Genomic DNA, 25,353 nt, shown 5'->3' with positions numbered 1-25,353 from the left:
ACATGATATGTAATCGGGAACTATCACAAGAAAAATTATAAACTAATAATTTTATTCATAAATAATGATAGTTTTAATCAAAAATAGACATTATACAATAATGTCTATTTTTTTGGATTAAGTATTACAACAAATAACTTTAATCTCTAGTGGTGCTCTTATTGTTCACTGAGGTTTCTTCAGTGTTCAAACTCTTGAAGCATATCTCGAGTGACTTGTCTGCAACCACTTCTTATTTTTCAAGCTTTTCAACTTGATCCTTCATGTCTGCAAGATCAACTTTTGTTTCCTCAATCCTATCCTTGAGACAATCTTGATTTCGAACCGTCATTATGAGATTGGTTCTTAGTTCTTAGTATCCACTTGGTTTTTGTTGGATCTTGAAGGTTGTGAGCCAACAGACAGGACTCATCTTGTGATCCAGCAAAACTATCAGTATCATAATATGATCTTATTCTTCCTTTCTGTATTGATTCCTTGACAATCCTTGACCTTTTGAGCTTCCTCCTTATTTGCCTTTGTAATACTGAGAGTTATTGGAGGCATGCTCGGGGACTTAAATAAGAATTAGTCAGGGTTTCCCAATACAAGCAAGAGAAAGTTTCTCTTAAGAAGAGACAACTTTCGGATCGAAAATACAAGAAAATTTCGAAAATATATAAAGAATATATATTTTTTCCTAAGCCTGAACTTCTCATGCTGAAAGGTTTATTAAAATTCGAAAATTTCAAATAAGACCTATTTTTGGAAGATCATGATAAACATGAACAACTTTTTAGACAAAAAAAGGATTCGCAGCTACCAAGAAATTTTCACAATTTTTTTTTTAATTAAAACACAAACTAAATTTTTTGCTCTCGTTTTATGTGCTTTCTCGTCCCAAAAGTTATGAGCACGAACTAGGATGAGAGTGCACAATCTCCATACAACTAGGTTGTATCAGAGTAAGCCTTTTCTTGCTTACAACGAGTATCTGAAACATAGTTCATGTTTCTCTTTGGAAATTTCTTCCCAAAGTATTTTCTCCCAAGAAGATGATCCTTCCTTGATCTATGAACATGAGGAGAAACAATACTGATATGTGAATTTTCAGAGATAGATCTCTCTTAATTCTGTCAATGAGATTTTCATAAGATTTTCTCATTATAAGGATTTCCTTATTTTGCACATTAGTATGATTATCTGAACCAATTATCGGAAATTCCTGATTGTTTCTTTGGCATAGATTTTCTCTTTCCCTTTCTTCTGGAATCGTTCTTCATGTAAACAAAGACTGTTTCTACATGAGTGAGGAGGAACCTTTTTCCAGAAGTGATTATCAACTCTTACTTCTAATTCTTTTGAGTTGATCTTATCAGTTTGGGGTATATTCTGTCTTTCTACTGAGGAATGATCTTTCAGTTTTTTAAGACAAGAAACTTCTTTTAATACTTTTACCACAGTATTTTGAAGAAGTATAAGTTTCCTGTCAAGTGACTGAAAGTTGTATTCCTTAAGATATTTTTTACGGAATCGGTTCAAAGTTTCCTTTGGACAAGATATCGTTTGATCATCAGTAGTTGTAGAAGATGGTTCTTCATTCTCTTCTAACTTGATGTAGTTATACAACCTTTCATCATCATGATCTGTTTCAGACGTGATCAAACAAGTCTTATTATCACGATCTGTAAAAGTCGAGCAAGGAATTTTATTTTCCTCATCAGAAGAAATTATAACAGGATCATTAGTCAGAGTCATAGGATTCCCTGATAAGTATTTGGGAGTAATTTTAAATCCTGGTAGAGTAAAATCTTTTCAGGTTTGGGGTATGGTGGAAATGATGCAACAAATGCTTGCAGGATGGATGGGGAAATTATTTGCATTCTCTGACAGATTAACTCTGGTAAAATATGTGCTTTGTAGCATGCCAGTATACAACATGTCAGTGTATAAATCGCCAAAGTCAGTTATTAAGGAGTGTGAGAAGATTATAAGAAATTTCTCGTGGTCAGGTGACCCTGCAGTTAAAAAGTTAGTAACAGTCAAGTGGGATGAAGTAAACTCACCAATTTCAGAAGGAGGACTGGGATTAAGAAGATTGGAGATAATGAACAAAGCCTGCTAATGAAACTACTATGGAAGATTAAGACAGAGGATGTAGAATGGACACAATTCATGAGAGCCAAATATAAGAATAACAAAAATGAATGGGTTATAACTTATAAACAGTCATCTATATGGCCAGGTATCAAATGAGTTAAACCTGAAGTTAAGGAAGGAAGCATATGGCTAGTATCTGATGGGAAGAAAATATCTGTGTGGAATGATAAGTGGATAAAATACTATGCACTTATTGATAGATATGCAAATGATCCTTTTGTGTTACAGAATAAGGACTTAAAAGTTCACCAATTGATTGTGAATGGTAGGTGGAAAGTACCAGAACATATGTACAGATTCTTTGACAAGAGTGAACTTCTAGTTCTAGCTCATGGGAAGGACATACAAATTTGGGAAACTGATCTTCAAGGTAAATTTTCTGTCTCAAGTGCTGCTCAGCTGATAAGGAAGAAATACCCAATAACTCGGTGGGAAATAAATGTTTGGGATCCATGCATTCATCCATATACTTCAACTAATTTATGGAAGATTTTGAGAGGTGCTTGTGCCACTGAAGAAACAGTAAGGAAAAAGGGGTTCTTGACTGTCTCAAACTGCTACTTATGTGGTAATAATCAAGACACAATGGAACATATATTATGGCAGTGTGATTTTAGTGTTCAAATATGGCATTGGCTGGGAGGTTTATTTCAATGTTTGAATCCAATGTCTTTTCAAGAAGTACTACAAGTGGCTAAAGAGAAGAGTGGTGCTATAAAAGCAATATGGTTTAACTGTGCCTTTAATACTATGACATAGCTATGGCATACAAGGAACAAAGTGATATATGAGCATGAAAATCCAAACATCATTAAGTTCAAACAGAGAATTATCAGATTTACAGGGGAATGTTAGAATCAAGAGCACTAAATGGGGTGGGATGTATGATTTGAACATCTTGCTATATTTTGGAATAACAGGAGTGAAAACTCAAAGTACACAGGTGAAGCAATGTCATTTCAAACTCCCCTCAAGAAACCAAATACTAATATGCTGTGATGGTGCATCTAAAGGAAATCCAGGGAATGCTGGTTTTGGCTTTGTGGCAAGGGATGAGATAGGTGAATGTGTGGGAGAAGCATCTAGTGGACTGGGACTTGCAACTAACTATCTGGCAGAGGTAACGGCACTGGTGGTTGCAGGTGAGTGGGCAGTTAGAAAACACTATACAAAGGTGTGTTTTAGTTTGGACTCAAATGCAGTTCTAAGGGCTTTTATGAATGGGAACATACCATGGGTTGTTGTGAATAGATGGAAGAATATTAAGACACACATTACTACAATAACTTTTAGACACTCATACAGAGAAATAAATTTCTCTGCTGACCAAATGGCAAAGAAATGTGTGCTACTTTCAAGAGGTACTGTCTTGTACTATGAGGAAAAACCAGAATTCCTGGGAGGACTGGAATGTGAGCAGGGAGTGTATTTTAGATTTAGCTCTTGATTTTCTTGAATTGTAAAGCTGTTTAGCTTATGGCTCTATAGCCTTTTTTGTATAACTTTAGCTTTATTTTGAGTGATAAAATTTCATGATTTAGAAAGAAAAAAAAAAGTCAGAGTCATAGGATGAGTCTTTTGATCTTGAGTAAGAGATTTACCAAGAGCTTCTACTTTGACAGTGAGATCCATATTCTCTTTGGCAAGAATACTTAGTTGCATGTCTTTTTCTCTGATCTCTTTCTTAAGAAGATTAGATTCTGTCTTTAATATTAGCATTCTTGTAGACAAAGATCTTATAGGCTTTAGGAGTTTTACCAACTCTTTATCAGCATTTTCTTTTCCATCAGAGATAAACTCAGATGCTTTCGTAACTCCTGGATCATGAGTTACCGAAGTAGGAGAATCTTCAACATTTGAGTATACATACTCTCGCATAACATTAATTGATTCAGACATAGATTCAATTCTTATAGGTTGGATCGCACCAAACACAGATTGTTAGATCTTTTCATTTATGCACTCTCTGATACCAATTGAAAAGACGAGGGTACCCAAATACACCACAATCTTTAATTTGTCCACCTATAAGTCCTCTTATCGAAAGTGATTGTCTATGGACAAAGTCGAGACAATACTACAAATCGGTATTCACACTTTGTGTGATCGTCTATGGATATGAGATCAAGATAATACAACAACCAAAGTGTGACTACTTGATAATAGGTTCGGACTTAACCAAACTCTATAGGATCACTATCAAGTAATACAGAGTTAACGTTTGTGTATTTTACTTCTAATTATAATTGCGGAAATAGAAAAGTAAATGACACAACAAGATTTTGTTAACGAGGAAACCGCAAATGCAGAAAAACCCCGGGACCTAGTCCAGAATTGAATACTCTCATAATTAATCCGCTATACAAAATCTAAACCAACTTCGTATAGTTGAGACCAAACAACTAACCCTAGTTCACTTAGTTTCTTCAGTATACCTGCGCTTCCGACTTCTTTAAGTGCACGCACTGGAACAATTCCTTTGGATCGTATTCCAAACAGTAAAGGAACAACAAATCTGTTTGGTAACAACTCTATTGATTCTTTAAGATAAAGATATATCAAGTCATATGCAAAGGCTCTTCCGTTTAATCGAATAAACTCCTTTGCCTGGTTAGATCAATCTATCCAATAACTACAGAAGCACTCAAGTTTAGATTTGCAATCAATCAATATAGATTCCAACAAGAAACGATAAGGTGATGCCAATCTCATGCAACTAATCAATCGAATAAATCTGATTCTAGTTGGATCCCAACCGATCAAGGTTTGTGCTACACAAAGATATGAGAAACCAATAAGATATCTTTTTCGTCTTCAAATCTTCTTTAATCTTCAATTAAACCTGCACAACACCACTTGAATCTCTTGTGATCAATCACACACAGAATGGAGTCTGTTAACAACGGATTATCACAAGATGTCTTTAGATCTACACACAGTTCTAAAGGCACCGTTGATACTTCGATCTACTTTGAGTGAATCTTCTATATGAAGAGAAGATTCTCAAGAATAAACAAACAAGGTATAATCAAAGTTCAACAACCGTTAGTCAATCAAATCAATCAAAAACTAATAAACTACAAATATCTAATATCCCACTAACGGTACTCGTGGAGCTTCTTTGTAGCGCCCCAAAATTAAGCTACTTATTAATCTAAGAGATCAACTATATAATGAGGCATTAAGGCTCTAAATCGTATAATTAAATTCCAAATTAGAAATCAGATACAAAACTTAACCCAAAAACTAAACCCACCACTCGAGCAAAAGTAAATGAAGGATCTCTCAAGTTATAATAATAAAATAATGTATTTGTGAATTACAAACAGAATGCACAGACCTAAAGTGGTTCATATTATTCGCATCAACTCTAAATCTTTAAGTTAAGAAAACGAACATCTTCGCGAGCACCGTCTCTTCTGATAACTGAAAAACTGAAGTGGGAACGAGTGAGCACATCATCCCAAAAAGGGGCTCATTAGATACCTTTATAACATTCAAGTAATCACTAACATACTTCACAGTTCTACTAGAGAAAATATTTGTACATCACTTACACACATCACAAAGCAGAAGATTACTCTTACTCACCTCCCTAGATATTATGTCCATTTACAATATCTATAAAATATCCACCACTGGACGGATCTACGGAGATGAAATAAAGTAACCTAAACATATGGTATCCCAACCTCGTCTCACTTAATGAAGGAGAAGATGCTAGAATAACTCCAGTCTCAAATGATAGCATGAATCCAGGTACCATATGATATTTTCGTGGAATGCGTACTCCTCATAAATTCTGATGCCACCATCTAAGTCTAAAATATATAAGAAGGTTTGATTACTATGACTCGAACCCGCACAGCAGGTTCCCAATAGGTCCCATCCTACCAGGAACCTAGAATTTCTTCCTGAGTTGAGATCATAGTAACCCAGTCGAACTACTAAGACTGAACAATCAAGCATGATATGCAAACGACCAATCTCCCCACATATATTCAATATCTAGGGGCATATTATTCTCCGCTACCCAGTGATACCCTGATGTGTCCCGCAGGTACCCTCAAGCCAGAGAGTCATTCCCCCTGTAGTAAAATAGTAATATCAACCCACAGCTGCCACCAGACAACTTTTAGGGTTTATGTAATCTATAGGTTGCTTTGACCTATAGTAATATTGGGTACCGATCTTCACCTAGGTACTAGTGCGTGGCCTTCCCCACCTATAAACGCTTAGCGAGAATCCGTGGAGAACATAGAAAATCCTCGCGAGGAGACTAATTAATGCATATGTGCAACATATTCATTCAATTGCACTCAAACATGTATTGCATAAGAACATATAGTTACATTCAAACATGCTCAAAAATAATAAGACACATCATGCTCGCCGTTTAAAGTAACCTAATGATTACAAAAGAGTTACAAGAGTTCCGACCTGTTCTGAAGACAAGCCTCGCCTACCTCAAGATTGTCAATTCACTGGTTCATCATTTGAATCGATCGTTGTTAAATAAAGACTAACTGTTAATCACATAAGCACACTAAGAATTATCCAAAAGGCTTATACAAGGCTCATATCATAATCTCGTACAATTATCTAGTTATAGACTAAGTGAACTATCTAATGATTCTAAGCCCATGCTCTACACCTTTTTATTATCTACCTTTAGCATAACAAAGGTTTAATAATTCAATTAGATTGATTCTATAGTTCATTAGATAGTTCTAATGAGTTTCTACAACTTTATAGATGGAACCAAAGGTCAATTAAGACCATAAGTGGTCCAAAAACTTTAATTAAGAATTCTAGCCAAAGGCCCAAGTATACTAAGCCAACCCATTAAACGAAGGTTTAGTTCACCTAAGTCAACTAACAGTCAACGTCCAATGTCAGGTCAACAGTCCAAGTCAAAGGTCAAGTTTGGTCTACTGAGTCAAGTCCTGGTCAAGGTAAGGTCTCTGAGTCAACTCAAGGTTAGACTGATTAAACTCAGTCAGATACACTAAGTTAGATTAACAAACTGAGTCAGCTAAACTGACTGGGATGACTAATATGCCCAAGTCTCAAGAAACAGAAGTTCATAAAATCATTACCATAAATATAAATTCACAAAGACCAACTCTAACAGAAGCCACACTCTTAGTTCTAGCTCATACCAATTCTAACTACTATCTGTATTACATACATAACTAAAACATTTCTTCCTTGATTCAGTTCAATCACTATAATCACTATTTCTAACTCTAATCCCAATACACGACCAAACTATCCAATCCAACAACATCACTACTAACAGTTCGCTTGGGATATCATTCCATTATCAGACTCATCTTGAATTGTAACACCAATACCATTCTCTTGCTCAGTTCATTAGAACCCAATATAGATCCCCGTAACCATTCCTGCCACTGAAATTGACCTTCCCAAACCACCAACAACTTAACCCCATTCCTTTTTCCGCTTAACTTGCACAGTTCATACACCACCAGTTAGAGCTTCACCAGCAATTACAATTCTGCATATTGATGACCGACAGCTTCAATTCATTTAATCCACAACAGCTCAACTGCACCAACACTACTAAACCTTAACTTGAACCACCTCCATTTCAATTTACAACTCCACCTGCAGCTAAAGCAACAACCTCCAACAAATTATCCCACAAATATCATTTTCTTTCTCAGTTCATTACAACCAGTTTCAGCATCAATACAATCATCGCCTCCACCCGTATCTCATTCATCTACAACTTTTTCTCATTATCAGTTGAGAACAACATCACTTAATTGCAGATTCACATAATCTTATTCAATGACTTGCAAAATCCGTACCTGATCATACATCTCATAATTCATACATCTAACCTTCAATTCAGGCCACAATATCCACCTGCAACTTTCACAGTTCACCACTTCCAACTCCTCTCCGCCTCCACCAGTTCAACACTACTCAAACTCTACTAACCCCTGCACATCTGTAACTTCAGAATCCCTTGTAGTTCCAATATAATATAAACTTCTCCAGCCACCACTTGTGGTTATCTTCATCTCCTGTAACTTAATCCCAACTATAACTTCTCAATTCCAAAACACAAACCAAAACCCTAACTCTAAATCATCAATTCATCTTCCTTCCAGTTTCTGTAAGTATTCAATCACTTAATGAACCCTAACCAAATTTGGGAAGAACAGAACATAAACCCTAATTCATCAACTCATCACCTAAACCAGAATTCTTCTAAAATTCTACCCCATCCAACAAATTAACACAAAACCCATCCAATTAAACAACCAATTAACGAACAATTGCACACAAAACTAATTTAATTCAATGAAACCCTAATTTACCTTTTTCTTTCGATTCCGCATCAAAACAGTTTCACTTCATCGATTTGACGAAAACCCTTCTTTTCTTCATCCATCGGCAACACTAAATCATCATCAGTTCTACACGAACCCTAACTTCAGAAACCTTAACTTCAATTCAAGATTAACATCACCTTCTTCTTCCCCAGAAGCTTGAACAACACCAGTTCTAACTTCGTCTTGTTTGATTCATCAAGCCACCTAATTTTCTATGAACATCTCACACAAGAATAACTCAGTTCTTTTGAACTGAGATCGACAGAAAGAAGGAGAAGCCAGAAGCGGAATAGAGAAGAAGAAGAGAAATAGAGAGAAGGAAAAGAGAAAGAATGGGTTTTGTTCGATCTAGTTTGAGGGGATAAGACCAAGGAATTTAACTGACACACCCACTCGATTGATAAGGGAAGCCCAGGTTGGTCTAACGCATAAAGACTAATTTTCCCTTCGTACTTATGCGTTGATATCTTCTTCGTACGGTATCCGAACGACACGTTGGAGTAGTCCATTTTGCCTAACTTTTCGAGACCTATTCAATGATACTAGTTTCCTATCTAAGTCGTTGTTAGATTAATTTCTATTAATTAAAATTTACGTTAACTAATCGAGTCATTAGCATTTAATTCGTCTCTTGACCGGTCTAATAGCGTTGACGAGCTTGAGGATCATTACATTCTTGATCCCACATAAGTCTTTAAACGAGCGGTCGTAAGAGAGTTCGCCTAATTGGGGTACTTTCCTCTCCGGATAGACGACCTCACCAGAAACAACAAAAAGATGAAGTTTGCCTTGCTCTTAGGATAGATTACTAGAAATGCAAACTTAGGTATTTATAGACCAAGGATGTTTGGACACCAAGGAATTTCCAAAACCGAAAGTATTCTCAAGATATGCAATAAATACCCATTCGGTTTTCATAATTCCAGGAAATGCTTTGTCCAATATTTTCCGAAATCTCTCAATAGAAAATCTCCGATTAGTAAATGCACATTACCAATTTTTATTCTCTAGAGATATGCATTTAATTGCTGGTAATTAAAGCTTATAAAACTAACAACCTTAATTAAAATATTCTTAATTTATTTCGGAACGGAATCTCCTTGAGTAATTAAGGAACATCTTTGAACAATAAAATATAAGAGTTATTGTTTGTGTTCAAAGTATGTTGACATCTTTTCTTTCTAAATCATCTTTCATATTTACAATCTTGGAATCGATTATACCAAACTTCCAAACAAGTTTAGAATTGGTTAATCTGTATTCCAAGACAACTACGTGATTGATCAAATATCAAATCACATTCATGGGTTCAATCGGTTCTACCAATCACTGGGATCGGTTATACCTTAATATGGAACACTTGTGATCGGTCACACAAGTTACCAGGACCGGTTACATCAGTTACCAGGATCGGTTACATCAATTACCAGGGACGGTTACCATATACACATGGTATTGCTTGTGATCGGTCACACCAGTCACTAGTATCGGTTACACCAATTACTAGGACCGGTTACACCAATTACAAGGATCGATTACATAACTCTTTTGTGATCGGTCACACCAATTACTAGGATCGGTCACACCAATTACAAATATCGATCATACCATCTCAGGTGATTACTTGGGATCGGTTACACTAATTAATCAAAATTATTCATACCAAATCATAAGTCAGGTATTGGGATTAGTTATACCAACATAACATATTTACGATCGGTTCTACCATTTCACAATACCAAAGATTTGCAATGAATAACAATACCAATAAGCCTAGCGATTTCCCTTTCGATTCATAAAACAAGTTCATGAATGTACTTCCTTTAAACAAATGTAAAACATTATGTCCTGGGATGGAATCTTCACCTTTACCCATACACATAATCATAACAACATTTATAAGATTATGTCGATGTCATATCTACGAAGTTCAAAAGATAAGCGTTATACTTCGTAGTCTAATTCCTTAATACTATAATCATGTGATCATGTCTCACTACTAAAGTAAAATATTCATGCACAACTTCGTAGTTATGTTTTCAATATAGCACGACTTGAAATATACGTTAAGAATGAAACGATTCAAGTTAATATTACTAATATCAAGAGGAAGGATGATGTCGTTGTTGTAGATCGTTACTTCTTCACGTTCTTCAGGTCTTCGAGTAATACTTGTATGACTCAATATTCCTAGACTTTCAAGTCTTACCTATACGCAGTTGTCTCTAGTACATAATCAAGCGACTCTTAGATGAGTTTTGGTTCACTAAAATATGACAGCCAAACTTGACATACCGACGCTTGGTGGGTTCAACCGAGATATGCTCTAACATCACGCAACTAATCAATCGAATATATCAAAGATAAATCAATTCTAGTTGGATCCCAGCCGATCAAGGTTTGTGCACACAATTCACACGATACGAAAACTAATAAGAAATCTTTTTCGTCTTCAAATCTTCTTTTATCTTCAAAACCTTCGCAACACCACTTGAATCTCTTGTGATCAGTCACACACGGAATGGAGTCTGTTAACAATGGATTATCACAAGATGTCTTTATATCTAACAATAGTTCTAAAGATCCCGTCGATACTTCGATCTAGTTTAAGTGAATATTATATCAGAAGAGAAGATTCTCAAGCATAAACAAACTAGGTTCAATCAAAGTTTCAACAACCGTTAGTCAATCAAATCAAATCGAAAACTAATAACACTGTAATTATTTAGTTTCCCACCAACGATACGCGTGGATCTTCTTGATCCCACAGAAGTCTTTAAACGAGCGGTCGTAAGAGATTTCACCTAATTAGGATATTTTCTCCGAATAGGCGGATCCACCAGAAACAACAAGAAATGAAGTTTGACTGACTCTTAGGATAGTTTGCTAGAAATGCAAACATAGGTATTTATAGACCAAGGATGTTTAGACACCAAGGAATTTCCAAACCGAAAATATTCTCAAGATATGCAATGAATGGCATAATTCGGTTTTCTTGATTCCAATAAATGCTTGTCCAATATTTCCGAAATCTCTCGATAGAAAATCACCAATTAGTAAATGCACATTACTAATTTTTATTTTCTAGAGCTATACATTAATTGCGGGTAATTGCATATAAAATCAAAAACCTTAATTAAAGATTCTTAATTTATTTCGGCACAAGATCAACTTGAGTACCAAGGAATATCTTTGAACAATAAATGATACGAGTTACTACTCGTGTTCAAAGTATGTTGACATCTTTTCACTGCAAATCCTTATTTCATATTTACATGGATTTGCTTTCTTGGAATCGGTTATACCGCACTTCCATACAAGTTTAGAATTGGTTTGCCAGTATTCCAAGACTTCTATGTGATTGGTTATACCAAATCATAATGGTTAGTTGTGATCGGTCATTCCAAGTCACATACATGGGTTGAATCGATTGTAGTTGCAGGAAATCCTACACTACACCCCTCATATGATTTCATTAACACTCAACTCATTTTTAGATTAACAATCTTAATTTTATTGATGAACCTTTGAACAATCTTACAAGAAAAGATAAAGGAATCAAGAATAACCACTACTCTAGATTTTCTCTCTCCTGTTTACTTGTTTCTTACTCAAAAAAGACCTCTCCTTTTCCTTTACAATTGAACGACTATTTATGGGGAAGTACCTAGTGGATGACAGCTAATCTGTCCTTTATTTTCGGATATGTCTTGCGACATTCTCACAACCTTACAAATATTAATCTCGCAAACTCTCTTATTTTCGCAGAATCATTACATTCTTCTCATGATTTTAGCTGACGTCGTTTATTATGTCACTTCTAAAATTGTTCTGCGACGCTGTTGTGTTGTGTTGTTGATAATTTCGCTGAGGCATTATTGCTGCGAGATTCTGATCCTACATCTTTCCTCTTCTCATATCTTCTATGCAAAGTAGAGAATGATGTGAGAAATGCCACAGTTGTTCATCTCTTCATATTCTGCATTTATCACACGTATTCTTTCTTCCATCTGTTTCTTGACATGTCTTCTGTAACCGTTACTTTTCAACCGCTCATGTCTTTTCGTCTTAATGATGTTTATTTGTTAGAGTAAAAAATCTTCTTTATATATTCTTCTTACTCTTCTTTCCACTTTATTTTTACTTTCTCTTCTCTTTTTACTCTCTCATCTCTGCAACTATATTGTTCTTCCGTAAGTTCCGCTACTGTAACCCTTCCCTCTTCAATCTTCTTACTAATTATTCATTCCCATACTCTATATTCAAATATGCCTCCAAGTGGCCATAAACATGAGAAAAACTTAAAAGACGTCCAAAAAGATCTTGCAGAGAAAGGTTTCACACTTTCTACCATTCCTGGTGAAAGTGCCAAATCAATTATTTCTATCAAACTTTTCTATGATCAATATTGTGATGATCAATCAATCATAATTTTGCTAGGTCAAATTCTCGCAGGTCTCCCCATTCCTCTTTATGACCCAGATATTCCTATGTTCTATGAAATTCTCGCTCACTCGGGATTTTCGCGAGCTATCTTCCAATTGAGTGGGGATTGCATCCGTCTGATGTTAGAGTTCGCTAATCGTGGTACTGGTAAAGGATATATGTACTCCAAAGAACTTAGGGATCCTAAATTCGCAGACTTGGAGATAATTGCCGAGAAATACACAATAGCGAGTTTCTTTGAAAATTACGAATTGATCTCCATGAAGAAAGAGAATACTCGCTGGGGTATTCGTTTGAAAAGGAAAGATAACATTGATGAAGATAAAATACTCATGCAAGACATTGATTGGCATTCTGGTAAAAACACAACTCCTCGCCAATCCAAAGATGATAAATGGTGTGTTTTTCCCTTGATGTTAAAAGGACCTTACATTGCTGGGTCAAATGTTCTTCCTGAGAATCTCGCTACCTATCAACCTTGGGTATTCTCTTGGCCCGAGAAGGAGAAAGAGGTATGTTTCTTCCAGTTTTGCTCACTTTATATTTCTTTATTTGTCTTTATTCTTTTGTTCGCTGACTCTTGCGACATTCTACATATCCAAAAACTGAAAGATAGTTATAACAGGACTGGGAAGACTAGTACCTTGTTAGCTCTTCGCTCATATACAGATGAGGTAAGAAATATTCTCTTATTTATAAATAGTATACTGTTGTTTCCATTTCTTATTTCTATCTATGTGTGAAGATTATTGCTGAAATAGAAGAACCTGTCAATGTTGCGAAGACTGGTTATAAAGATAAAGGTGCTCTTCGCAGGGAAAAACCAACTTCTCCTCCTTCAAAGAAAAGAAAAGTCCGTTCTTCCTCTCCTTCAAATATTCCTTCTCATGAAAACTCCGAGAATGATGAGGATGATGAGGATAATGATGACCTTGCTGCAAATGAAGATTCTCCATCTGAATCTTCTATGGCTAAGCTTTCTGGCCTTTTCTTTTCTGATTCTTTGCAAGGAATGAGAGATAGTCAATTCGCTAATACCTGTAAAGCTCTCGCTACAATCTGCGATGTTCCTTTGTTGGATGGTGATAATTCTCTTCGCGAAGTTTCTAGATCAGTGACTCCCAATTTCCTGCATTCTCTTAATAGTCTGGTATGCTTTCATTCTTTTACCTCTTCATTGTTGTAACTCAAAATCTCTTTCTATTTTAATACTTTTTATATTTTCTCGCAACAAATTAATCATTCATACATTTCTTATTTTTATTACCTTTGCCATCCTCTGCTTCTTTGTTATTTTCTGCTACTGCTTCCTTGGTAGTAGTATGTTCATCATTTTTTTATTCTGAGCTAGCATTAGTTTCGTAACATATCTTATTCTTTTCGTTCGATTGCATCCACCATCAACCTCTCACTTATTTGTGTCTCTTTGATTTTGTGTCGCCAATTTTCCTTCTTGTTTGCTCTTCCTTCGCAAGATTCTATATCAGTTTCGTAACACCTCTTTCCTTCAACCCAATCTCCCTTTATGATTCTTATACCGCTGGGGTGAGGGAATTTGATGCACTGGTGGAAAGTTGAAGCTACACCTAGAATCCCATGTAGCCAAGGTCGACCAATTAATGCATTGTAGGGTGACTCTACATCAACGACACAGAATATGATTTCCGAAGATATTCCCTTCAATGGAATTCGCATAGTAACCTCCCCTTTAGGCTTGTTGGCAGTACCATTAAAATCATATATCATATATGTTGATGGTATAAGATCATCATCTCTTCCTCCCATAGTTTTATAAGTATGATAAAATAAGATGTTCACAGAGCTTCCAGTATCGATTAGAATCCTATTAATTGCCCATGAATCTTCAGCTTCATCATCCTCATCTTCTTTCGGTTTTGTATTAATTTCTAATTTTACTACCAATGGATTATCATGTACCTCTTCACCTTCGGGGATTTCTTCTGCGGTAAAAGAAATAATCTGTTTCTGCCATTCCTTTAGTGGCGAGATTTTCGCAATATTCATAATTTCTCTTCCATCGTTATCTCTTGCGAACACTCTACTCAAAACATTGTCATGAAAATCTTCAGTTGTCTTGTATGAATGTATGATAGAGTGACAAAATAGATTCTTTGCTTTTGCACCAACTTCTATGAAAAATGCTTCCTTCTTTTTCATCGTGTTTACTTTGTGATGTTCTGGTGGTGGTGGCAATGGTTGAGATTGTGGGTGCCCTACCAAAAAGTGGTTTAGTTTTCCTTGATCTATCATTCTCAGAATAATTCTTTTTACATATTTGCAATCATTTTTTGTATCTCCATGAAAATGATGATAAGAACAAAACTCATGGCTTTTGTGGTTTGGAGGTGGTTCCGTTCCCATGTTCCATGGTGTTGGTATATTCTCCATCAAAATTATAGCTTCCCATATTTTCTCCACACTTGCATTTAGAGGTGGCATCTTGATTTCTTCCCATACTACCTTGTGACCTCCTTGTCCTCTATTATAGTTTTGTCTTTGACCTCCATAAGTTTCTTGTGGTTGATCGAGTCTTTGAATCTTGTTATTTCCACCACGATTGTAGAAATTTCTTTCTCCTTCATACTCCTCTTGATCTCGGCTTCCCATAGCCACCAGTTTCTGTTGATTGTTACCCGTCACCTTCTCTTGTTGTACTTGCAAAGTATTCGCTACTGTGTTTATTAGCTTGGGTAATAAGCTTGCATTCGCTGTTTGTGAACTGGTGTTCACAACTGGGTATGATTCCATTTCATTTTTCCTTTCCTCTAGAGCAATATATTCTTCTTGAAGTTCTCGCAATTCAGTCAGTGTGATCGTATTCTTGATTCTGAAAATTTGGACATACAATAGGTTGGTTGCAAACATAGCATTGATAAATGATAATATAAGATATCTCTCATCTACACGGCCATCCATTTCTCTACACATAGTCCTCCATCTTTTAGTTAGGTGCTTCAAACTTTCACCAATCCTTTGTTTTAATCCAAACACGTCTTCAATACCAGGTCGCGAAGAATTATTACTTATATATGCCCCCAGGAATGTAGTCTGCATATGATTGAAGGATGTTATTGTATTCTTTGGTAGACCTTCGAACCATTTTAACGCCCCCCTGTTAAGCTGGATGCGAAATACTTGCATAATACATCATCATGATTTTCCCATTGCAACATGCACCTCATGTAGGCTTTAATGTGTTGAATTGCACAAGTTGTTCCATCAAAAATGCTGGTTAATGAGGGCAAATTGCATTTTGGTGGTATTCCTCCTAATTGTACTTCCCTTGTAAATGGAGTTTTCGCAGCTTCTTCTATAGCTTCATCTAATTGTCTTCTGCCTACTTCTCCTCTATTATTTAGCATTCCTCTCATTTCTTCTAACTCTTTCAAGATTTGTTTATTTACACCTGAATTTTGATCCATTGGTCTTTTTAATTTCGCCTCCCTTCTTCTGCGTTCATGTCTTTCTTCTCTCGCGAAATTTTGCATTTCTTCTTCATTATCCTCATCTCGTCTTCTTCTGCGAGTCTCTTCTCATCTCTATCTTGAATTCGCATATGATTATGTCTCTCAATTTCCCCTTCATGATTTTGTTCATTTCTTATTAATTCCATTCGCTGTCTTTCAGCCATCCTCTGTATTCTATCATACTCTTCATTGATATTACCGTTATTCCGGTTTTGTGTACGCCTTCATTCTCGATTGTCGTGATTGTTCTGGAGAATTGTCTCCTGAAGCTCTTGTTCTTACATTTCCGCTCTCAATCTTTCATGTTCGCAAATTAAACGTGCTTGTTCAGCATAATGTCTTTCAATTTCTTCTTCAATCGTCTGTTGATTTCTTTGAGTTTCTCTTTCATGTAAAATTCTCCTTCATTCCTCTCGATTTCCTTCGCCATCTTGGTCATTTCGTCCCTGACGTTGTCTGTTCTCTTGATTTCTACCATTTTGCCTATCATCAAAAGTTTCATTTTGTGGAACGTAACGATCATCAGTTCTTTCTCTATTTTCGCGATATTCTTCATTAGGATTTGATATTTCTTCTTGAATATTGTTTCCAGCATTAATTGTGGGTGAGTTTCGCCTCATTTCTCTTCTAGTCGATCTTGAATATGATTTTCTAATACTTCTCGATCTTCTACTCTGTAGTCTCATATTTTCCATCCTCAATTCATGATTTTGTCTTGTTAAATTCGCACGTTCTTCTGCCTCAGCTCTTCTTTCTTCATGTATTCTTCGTCTCAACGTTTCTAACGCTCCAATTTCCTCATCTCCATGAATTATTCCTTCATCTGCTTCTTGATTTCTCTCTACCTGTCAATGGTTCTGGTTTGTTGCTATTCTTCTACTGAATTTGATTGCCAAGTGTCTATACTCACCCTATCATAATCTGTATTCCTCTCATGTACTAGTGTTTGTCGAACTGGTGGTTGAATTTGATTTTCTCTATTACTTCTCATTCTAGTAGAGTCTCCCATTTCACTTCTTTCCCTTCCCGCAATTCTATTGCTTCTTCTAACAGTAGTTGGTTGTTTTGATGTATTTCTTTTTCTAGCCATTTCTTCAATGTTAACGAATTGCAAGAAATTATGTAAAATTCTTAATCAATCACTCCAAATCTTCACAAATCTCAATATTAATCTTCAATTTTTTCTAGAATAATCTTCAATAGTCCCTGTTTCTAGCGCCATTATGTAGTTGCAGGAAATCCTACACTACACCCCTCATATGATTTCATTAACACTCAACTCATTTTTAGATTAACATCTTAATTTTATTGATGAATCTTTGAACAATCTTACAAGAAAAGATAAAGAAATCAAGAATAACCACTGCTCTAGATTTTCTCTCTCCTATTTACTTGTTTCTTACTCAAAAAAGACCTGTCATTTTCCTTTACAATTGAACGACTATTTATAAGGAAGTACCTAGTGGATGACAGCTAATCTGTCCTTTATTTTCGGATATGTCTTGCGACATTCTCGCAACCTTAAAAATATTAATCTCGCAAACTCTCTTATTTTCGCAGAGTCATTACATTCTTCTCATGATTTTAGTTGACGTCGTTTATTATGTCACTTCTAAAATTGTTCTGCGACAGTGTTGTGTTGTTGATAATTTCGCTGAGGCATTATTGCTGCGAGATTCTGATCCTACATCGATTATACCAATCACTAGGATCGGTTATACCTAAATATAGAACTACTTGTGATCGGTCACACTAGTCACTAGGATCGATTACACCAGTTACAAGGATTGGTTTCATCTACGTATGGTATTACTTGTGATCGGTCACACCAGTTACCAGGACATGTTACACCAATTACAAGGATCGGTCACACAACACTTATGATCGGTCACACCAATTACAATGATCATTCATACCATCACATGGTGATTACTTAGGATCGGTTACGCCAATTATCAGGACCGGTCATACCAAATCATAATTCTAGGCATTGTGATCGGTTATACCAAGATGCATAAACTAAGTTAAGATCGGTTCTACCAACTCACACATATTGGTCATCCAAAGATATGCAATGGATAACAAGACCAATAATCCTATTGATTTCCCTTTCAATTCACAAAACAAGTTGAATGTACTTCCTTTAAAAAAATGTAAAACATTGTTTCCTATGATGAAATCTTCACCATAACCCATACACATAATCATAACAATATATACAAGATTATGTCTATGTTATTTCTACGAAGTTCAAAAGATAAGTGTTATACTTCATAGTCTAGTTCCTTAATACTATGGTCATACTATTATGATCATGTCACATCACTAGAGTATAATATACAATATACACAGATTTCCGCAGTTATGTTTTTAATATGCACGACTTGAAAGATACGTTAGGAATGAGACAAGTTCAAGTCAGTATTACTAACCTCAAGTGGAAGGATGATGTCGTCGTTGTAGTTCGTTACTTCTTCGCATTCTTCAGATCTTTGGAGTAATACTTGTATGTCTCAACATTCCCAGAATTTCTAGTCTAACCTAAACGAAGTTGACTCTAGTATTTAATCAAGCGACTCTAGATGAGTTTTGATACTAAAATATGACAACCAAACTTGATATACTAACGCTTGGTGAGTTCAACCGATCTATGCTTTAACATTTGTCATGTACATAAGTTGAATAAATAAAAGAGTTTCCGATTCATGTTTGTATAGATATTGTATATGACCATATTTCATATACCAATTGCACAATACATACCTCGAGTTTGTAAACAAATAATCGTTGGAAACTAATTACATAATGTTAAGAATAGACATTTACATATTAATGCTTAAAAGAGAAAAGAGATGAGATAAATGGTAATTAGTTTTCAGAGACAATAATCAAGGAAAGGCGTCGAACACATGTAACCAGATAATTCCATAAACAAATCTTATTATTGATTTACTTTTATTGAGGTTGGGTGCATTCAACCAATTATTGTCTGGGAATAAGTTTCCTATTTGAAGGTCGTCCAAAAAAGAAAAAGTCTTCGGTCTTGATTGGTTGACCCATCCCTTCCTTAGTATTTACTTTGCTTGTGAAAACATCTTCAGCGATTGTAGCACCGAATTCTTTTGCCAGCTGTGCTGTGATGTCTTTGCTCGTAGAAGGGGCTTCAGATATTTCGGGAGACATCGCAGGGGCTGCAAATAAACCTTAATGCTTAATATATTAAGAATTGAAACAAATCATACTTAATACTTTTTCCCTTTCTGGAAAAATGATACTATCACTTTTTCATTTTAGCCTAAAAATAAGTTAAAATGAAAAAGTGATAGTGTCTTTTTTCCAGAAGCAGAGGTAGTATTTTTTATTTTTTAAATACAATTATTGCCAGGCGTTTGTTATTACATTAATAATTATCATAGGTAATTTCTCATAATGATTGTCGAAAAGTTGTTGTTCGACTTTCATTTTAAATATGCGATACCAACGAAACATATCTTAAATCTATAAGGCCATTTTATCGAAACCATCGTGCATGCAGTATTTAATCCAAAATCTATATTGTCGTGTTATTTTGTAGATCCTTATCATCAATACATAGGTTTGGAAAATAATTAAGAACCACGAGACCCATAATCTGACACTCCTTATGTCTGTATCTTACAAGTCAAAGAGATATATTAAAAAAATAAATAATTTTTATTATTTTTTTTAGCATATGCTACTCACTTGCAGAATTATTATTAAAATATAATTAATGACCAATGTATCAAAAATAGGGCAAACAAAATGTTTGCCTCATAGAAAATTGAGATATGGTTATCTAGATAGACAAGGAAAAAAATATAAATTTTGCTTAAACAAAGTCGACATAGGAACAATAACAAAATATTTATGAAAAAATAGCAATATAATATTCATGAAAAAATAATAATTATTGATTGTAGAATTCATACACGTACCATCACCAGTTCGTGATAACAAGGGAGGATTACAGTAATCAAGGCAAGGATACCAACATTCAGGTCCAGAAACTTTGCAAGCATCTACGCAATCCCAATAACAAAGATAACCTTCTGTTTTCCCTATATATGTTGTACTCATCATGACCATAAATACCCATAATATTACCTTGATTACCATTGTCTTTAGCGTTGATTGTTTCTCTTTTCTGTGATTAACTGGGAAATACTTTTAACCCAGGTGATCGAAAAGAAAAACAAAGAAGAAAAAAAAAAGAGAAAAACAATGACTAAGAGAGTTTTGTGAGCCCTATTTTTATTTATTTTTTTAAATGATTAATGGCTATTGAACAAGAAAATAATTTTTTTTTTTTTTGTAAAAACAAGTAAAACAAAAGAAGGGAAAGAAAGAAAGAGAGTAAAAAGAGGAAATAAAGTTGTTAATTAATGATTTTGGTGGCTGATATGAACGAGAGATAAAACTTGTCTCCTTTAATCAAGGGAAGAACATAAATTCTAGATGCAAAGAAAGATAAAATATAGGAAATTATAATTTTAGGGAATAATAATATTGAAAATACTTTCCAAAATTGATATTCGCCTCTCTGATCCACGATATGTTGTATTTGATAATATGGTAATGGTCAGTTGGTACAAATCTGTACATGTTGGAAAGGATCCAGGATATATAGTGGGTATCAGTCTGAGAGTGTTCGGTGTTATATCGAACCGAATTGTTTGATACATACATAAATTTCTATAGTAACGTTACTAACTAGGAAACACATGTGTGGATTGCATATATTCGATTATAATATTGCTCGGTTGACCCAAATATGAGTTGGTATGTCAAGTTTAGATGCCAGAATCCACTGCTTGAATTGTTTACTACGACAATTTCATTAGGTTAGACTTTAGGACTTATAAGTGTAGAGACAATACTCTAGTTACTTTTGAAAATTTGAAGACGAAGAACTAAATAACAAACGAAGACATCATCCTTCAGACTGAGACTAAAAACTACTGAACACGGTTGTTTAATTTATATCTAGTTCTTATAGTCGTATTCATTGAAAAATACATATAACATGCGAATTTTGTTTACATGACTCTAGTATAAGATGACTTGATCGTTATCTATGATCAATGTATCGAAAAGATGGTATACATTAGTTGTATGAAACAAACAAACATCTCACCGATAACTGGAAAAACTTAATAAGGTTCATAAAAAGCATGGCACGAGAAGGAGGTGTGACAGAATTCATACTCCAAGAGCAAGGAAACAACGGGAAGTCTCCAGCAGTACAAGTAAAAGGATGTATTAATATGATACATATAACACCAAAGGCTGAGGCAGACCTACCGCAAGACCTCACTGATAGAAAAAGAAAGTATCTTGAAGTAAATGTCATAGGTCTTCACCCGAGCTGCGAAGGATTGCTTTTACCACCATATGACATAAGATTCACAAAAAAGGACCTAGCTGGGGTAACATTCCCACATTCTAACGTATTGGTGGTTGAGCTTATCATAGACGGCTGGGATTATCGTAAGATCCTGATTGATCAAGGGTTCACTTGTGACATCATTTATCTTCAAGAAGATGAAGCTGACACGAGATGGCATCCTGAAAAGTAATTGCTCATCTATTGTGGGCTTTAACGGCTCAAAGACTATCCTAAGGGAGAAATTACTCTTACAGTAGAACCCGACCTAATAAAAAAAAACGTGGCCTTCTTAGTTCTCAACACCAGGTCACCATACAATGTCATCCTGGGATGCGATTGAATCCATGAAATGCAAGTTATACCCTCAACATATCACCAAAAGTTGAAGTTTATGACAAAGGTAAATACGTGGTCAAAGACAACCTGGATGTGTCAAAAGAGTTAGTTGTTCTATCCCTTACCCAGTAGGAAGACCCACATGAAGGTTCAAGAGGATAATAATTAAATCTTCTAGGGAAATTTTCAAAGCTACTGAAAGACGAAGCGAAACTCAATTAATTGGCAGCCAAAGCAGCAGTATAACCAACATATTCTAACGGTAAATCCCGAAGCACAAAAGGATCTGGTTAACCGACTAGACAGAGAATGTAAATAAGAAGTAGTTGAGTTGCTAGAAGAAGTAAATATGGGTTTGGATGACAAGCCGAAAATAACATACATGGGAAAAGATCTCACGGATGAAGAAAATAGGAACTTACAACAATTCCTTAAGGAAAATGCAGACATCTTCGCATGGAAAATGTCAGATATGGTAGGAATCAATCCAAGTATTTCCTGCCACTCTCTAAATACTATCCCAGACTTCACGCCTATGAAACAAAATAAAAAGAAGGTAAAAGACAAACTGTATGATGCAATCCAAGCAAATGTTCAAAGAATGTTGCAAACAAAGATAATAAGAGAATGCAAATATCCGGACTGGATATCAAATATTGTGGTCTTAATGAAGAAGAACGTCAAAGTAAGAATATGCACACACTTTACAAACTTAAATAAAGTATTCCCCAAATACAGTTACCCTCTTCCAGACATAGACATAACGGTAGAAGTTGTCCTAGGATACAACAGGCTATTCTTTATGAATGGATACTCAAGTTACAATCATATACCAATGAATCCAGAAGAAGAAAAACATATTACATTCATCATAGATAATGGACTATATTGTTTCAAAGCAACGACATTCGGCCTAAAGAATGCATGATTGACTTATCCGAGAATGACCAACAAGATGTTCAAATACCTCATAGGAAGCATAATGAAATGCTACATATATGACATGGTCGTAAAGAGCAAAGAACCAGAAGATCATACAAAAGATATGATCAAGACTTTCACTATCCTCAGGAAGTACAACATGAAGATCAACCCTTCAAAATGTACTTTTGGAGTCCAAAGTGGGAAATTACTAGGCTTTATGGTCACAAGAAAATGAACTGAAGTTGAACCACTAAAACTCAGAGAAATTTTGGAAATGAAACCTCTAACTCGCAAGAAGGAAATACAACAGTTGACAGGAAAACTGGTAGCACTAAACAGATTCATTTCAAGACTGTCGGACAAGTGAAGGTCGTTGTTTAACTTACTTCTCAAGAAACAAGACTTTAATTGGAATGAAAAATGCCAGCTAGCTCTTGAAAACGTTAAAGCCTACTTGTCATCTCCTCTTGTCCTATCAACACCTATTAGAGGTGAAGAGATTGATTTTTGTTAGATGGAGAGCAAAAATGGATCTGAGGAGTGCAAAAATCGTACTTGACTCGTTAACTAGGACGAGTTCAATACATTTTTTAACTCGGACACATTTATCCCTGCTAAACACACGGCTAACCAAAATAACACACACACATCATCGATCCGCTACACACTCTTAACTACAATACGGAGTATATTTTTCCTGAGAAGTTGGGATTTCAATTACCAAAAATCTCTAAAATGGAACTCGGACAATAACAGGACAAACATAATGGTTTTGTTTTTGTTCGCTGGAACAGAGACTAAGTCCCATTACGAGCGGTCACAATTTAACTTTAATTTCATCTAATAAGGTATAATCGTAAGCAGTGGAGGACGGTTTAGATCCCTCCATGACCAAGCGTAAACACAATACGCTGTGAATAATCAAACCCTAAAATAATTTATACTTATTTTCTTTTTTAGGAATTAAGCGATTATAAGTTAACCCATATCACAATTGAATCTTAATAATTTATAATTTTTATATCTAATCAAACTTAATTTCTTCGTTAATGGATTATACGTAAACTTTATCTTGGATTTTATCATGTGTAAAGGATTCTTTTCTGTTGCATAAAGTGAGAAGATGCGAAGTACTATTATTGTACAGGATTGTGAATCTGTGATCATCATAAACCGGATAACAACACATCTGTTCGAATTAATAGGTGTATGTAGGATCCAAATATCGCACAATAGTAAGATCTCGCGAGAATGTAGCAAGAACCTGAGAGAACGTAGCGAGAGCCTAAGATAATATGAGTTGTAATCCACTACATATGAGCTGTCATCCACTATGTAATATCCTATATAAAGAGAAAGGCAAGAGAGAGAAATAATAATAATCAGAAAGGGATACACATTTTAGGATGAGAGAGGGAGGACACATTTGTAGAGAGAGAGAGAGCAGAATTTGTATTATTATCTTCTTCTTCCTTCTTCAACCAAGAGCTCCAAATACTCATTAATGGAGTCTCAATTGTAATCCATATGTAATTACAAACAATCATAGTGAAGATCCCTAACCCCGTGGATGTAGATCATATTGATCGAACCACGTAAGTCTTGTGTCTTATTTTCTATTTTCATTATTTTTATCTTAATCTTTATTTTCATATCAAATAAGTTTACATCTAGAAATCATAGTCATGATAATACAAGGGGTGTGTTGCAACTACATTTTGGCGCTAGAAACAGGGAGGAGTAAAGGATTTATCCCTCCTGTAGCTTGTTGGTTCAAGAAGTTTCCATGAAGATTAACTACTGTTCATATTTTTTTAGATCTACAAAGTTTAAGTTCAAAAATGGAAATTTCATGGAAGAAATCACACTTTCAGGGAGTAAACATCATCAACAATTCAAAGACATGAAAAGAGTGAGAGAAAAAAATTAGTTGTTGTGGTGAAATTTAAGGAAAAAATGGAAGTTTCAGTGGAAGATTTTCATGTTCAGGAGAAGAAACAAGGGAAATACGGAGATAAGATAAGAGGCAGGCGCTGTAATTTCTGTCACAAACAAAATTCACACAGATGGTTTAAGGTTGAGCGAACAACAAATAGGTCACGGGTTCGAATTCGCAGAGACACATATTTTTCATTTTCTTCTCATTTGCATGGAAGAATAAAAGAATAAGGAAAAAAGTTATGCGGAGAGGTTCTTGCACAATTGGTCCAGAGAGAAGTATGTGTGTTCGTGGTCGCAAGTTCGA

The 25,353-nt window shown here is 35.2% G+C and overlaps 2 protein-coding genes and 1 long non-coding RNA gene across 3 annotated transcripts; 1 reads left to right on the top strand and 2 right to left on the bottom strand.

Moving 5' to 3' along the window:
- The first annotated feature begins 1,918 nt into the window (after positions 1 to 1,918).
- On the top strand, positions 1,919 to 2,898 carry LOC113332877. The gene is made up of 2 exons (XM_026579377.1): positions 1,919 to 2,035; positions 2,368 to 2,898. Exons 1-2 carry the CDS (start codon positions 1,919 to 1,921, stop codon positions 2,896 to 2,898), a joined length of 648 nt encoding a protein of 215 aa, XP_026435162.1.
- A 2,422-nt stretch (positions 2,899 to 5,320) lies between these two features.
- On the bottom strand, positions 5,321 to 8,854 carry LOC113333362. Its single transcript, XR_003351957.1, has 2 exons — positions 8,493 to 8,854; positions 5,321 to 5,573 (listed from the first exon to the last, which is right to left on the bottom strand). It is a non-coding gene; the product is annotated as an uncharacterized LOC113333362 (long non-coding RNA).
- Positions 8,855 to 19,181: 10,327 nt separating this feature from the next.
- On the bottom strand, positions 19,182 to 20,739 carry LOC113333335. The gene is made up of 2 exons (XM_026579841.1): positions 20,398 to 20,739; positions 19,182 to 19,632 (listed from the first exon to the last, which is right to left on the bottom strand). Exons 1-2 carry the CDS (start codon positions 20,576 to 20,578, stop codon positions 19,424 to 19,426), a joined length of 390 nt encoding a protein of 129 aa, XP_026435626.1. The 5' UTR covers positions 20,579 to 20,739; the 3' UTR covers positions 19,182 to 19,423.
- Between the last annotated feature and the right edge of the window lie 4,614 nt (positions 20,740 to 25,353).

Source organism: Papaver somniferum, unplaced genomic scaffold, assembly GCF_003573695.1.
Source record: "Papaver somniferum cultivar HN1 unplaced genomic scaffold, ASM357369v1 unplaced-scaffold_132, whole genome shotgun sequence".
In the NCBI taxonomy this organism is placed as follows: domain Eukaryota; kingdom Viridiplantae; phylum Streptophyta; class Magnoliopsida; order Ranunculales; family Papaveraceae; genus Papaver; species Papaver somniferum.
This window is presented reverse-complemented; position numbering and strand designations above follow the sequence as displayed.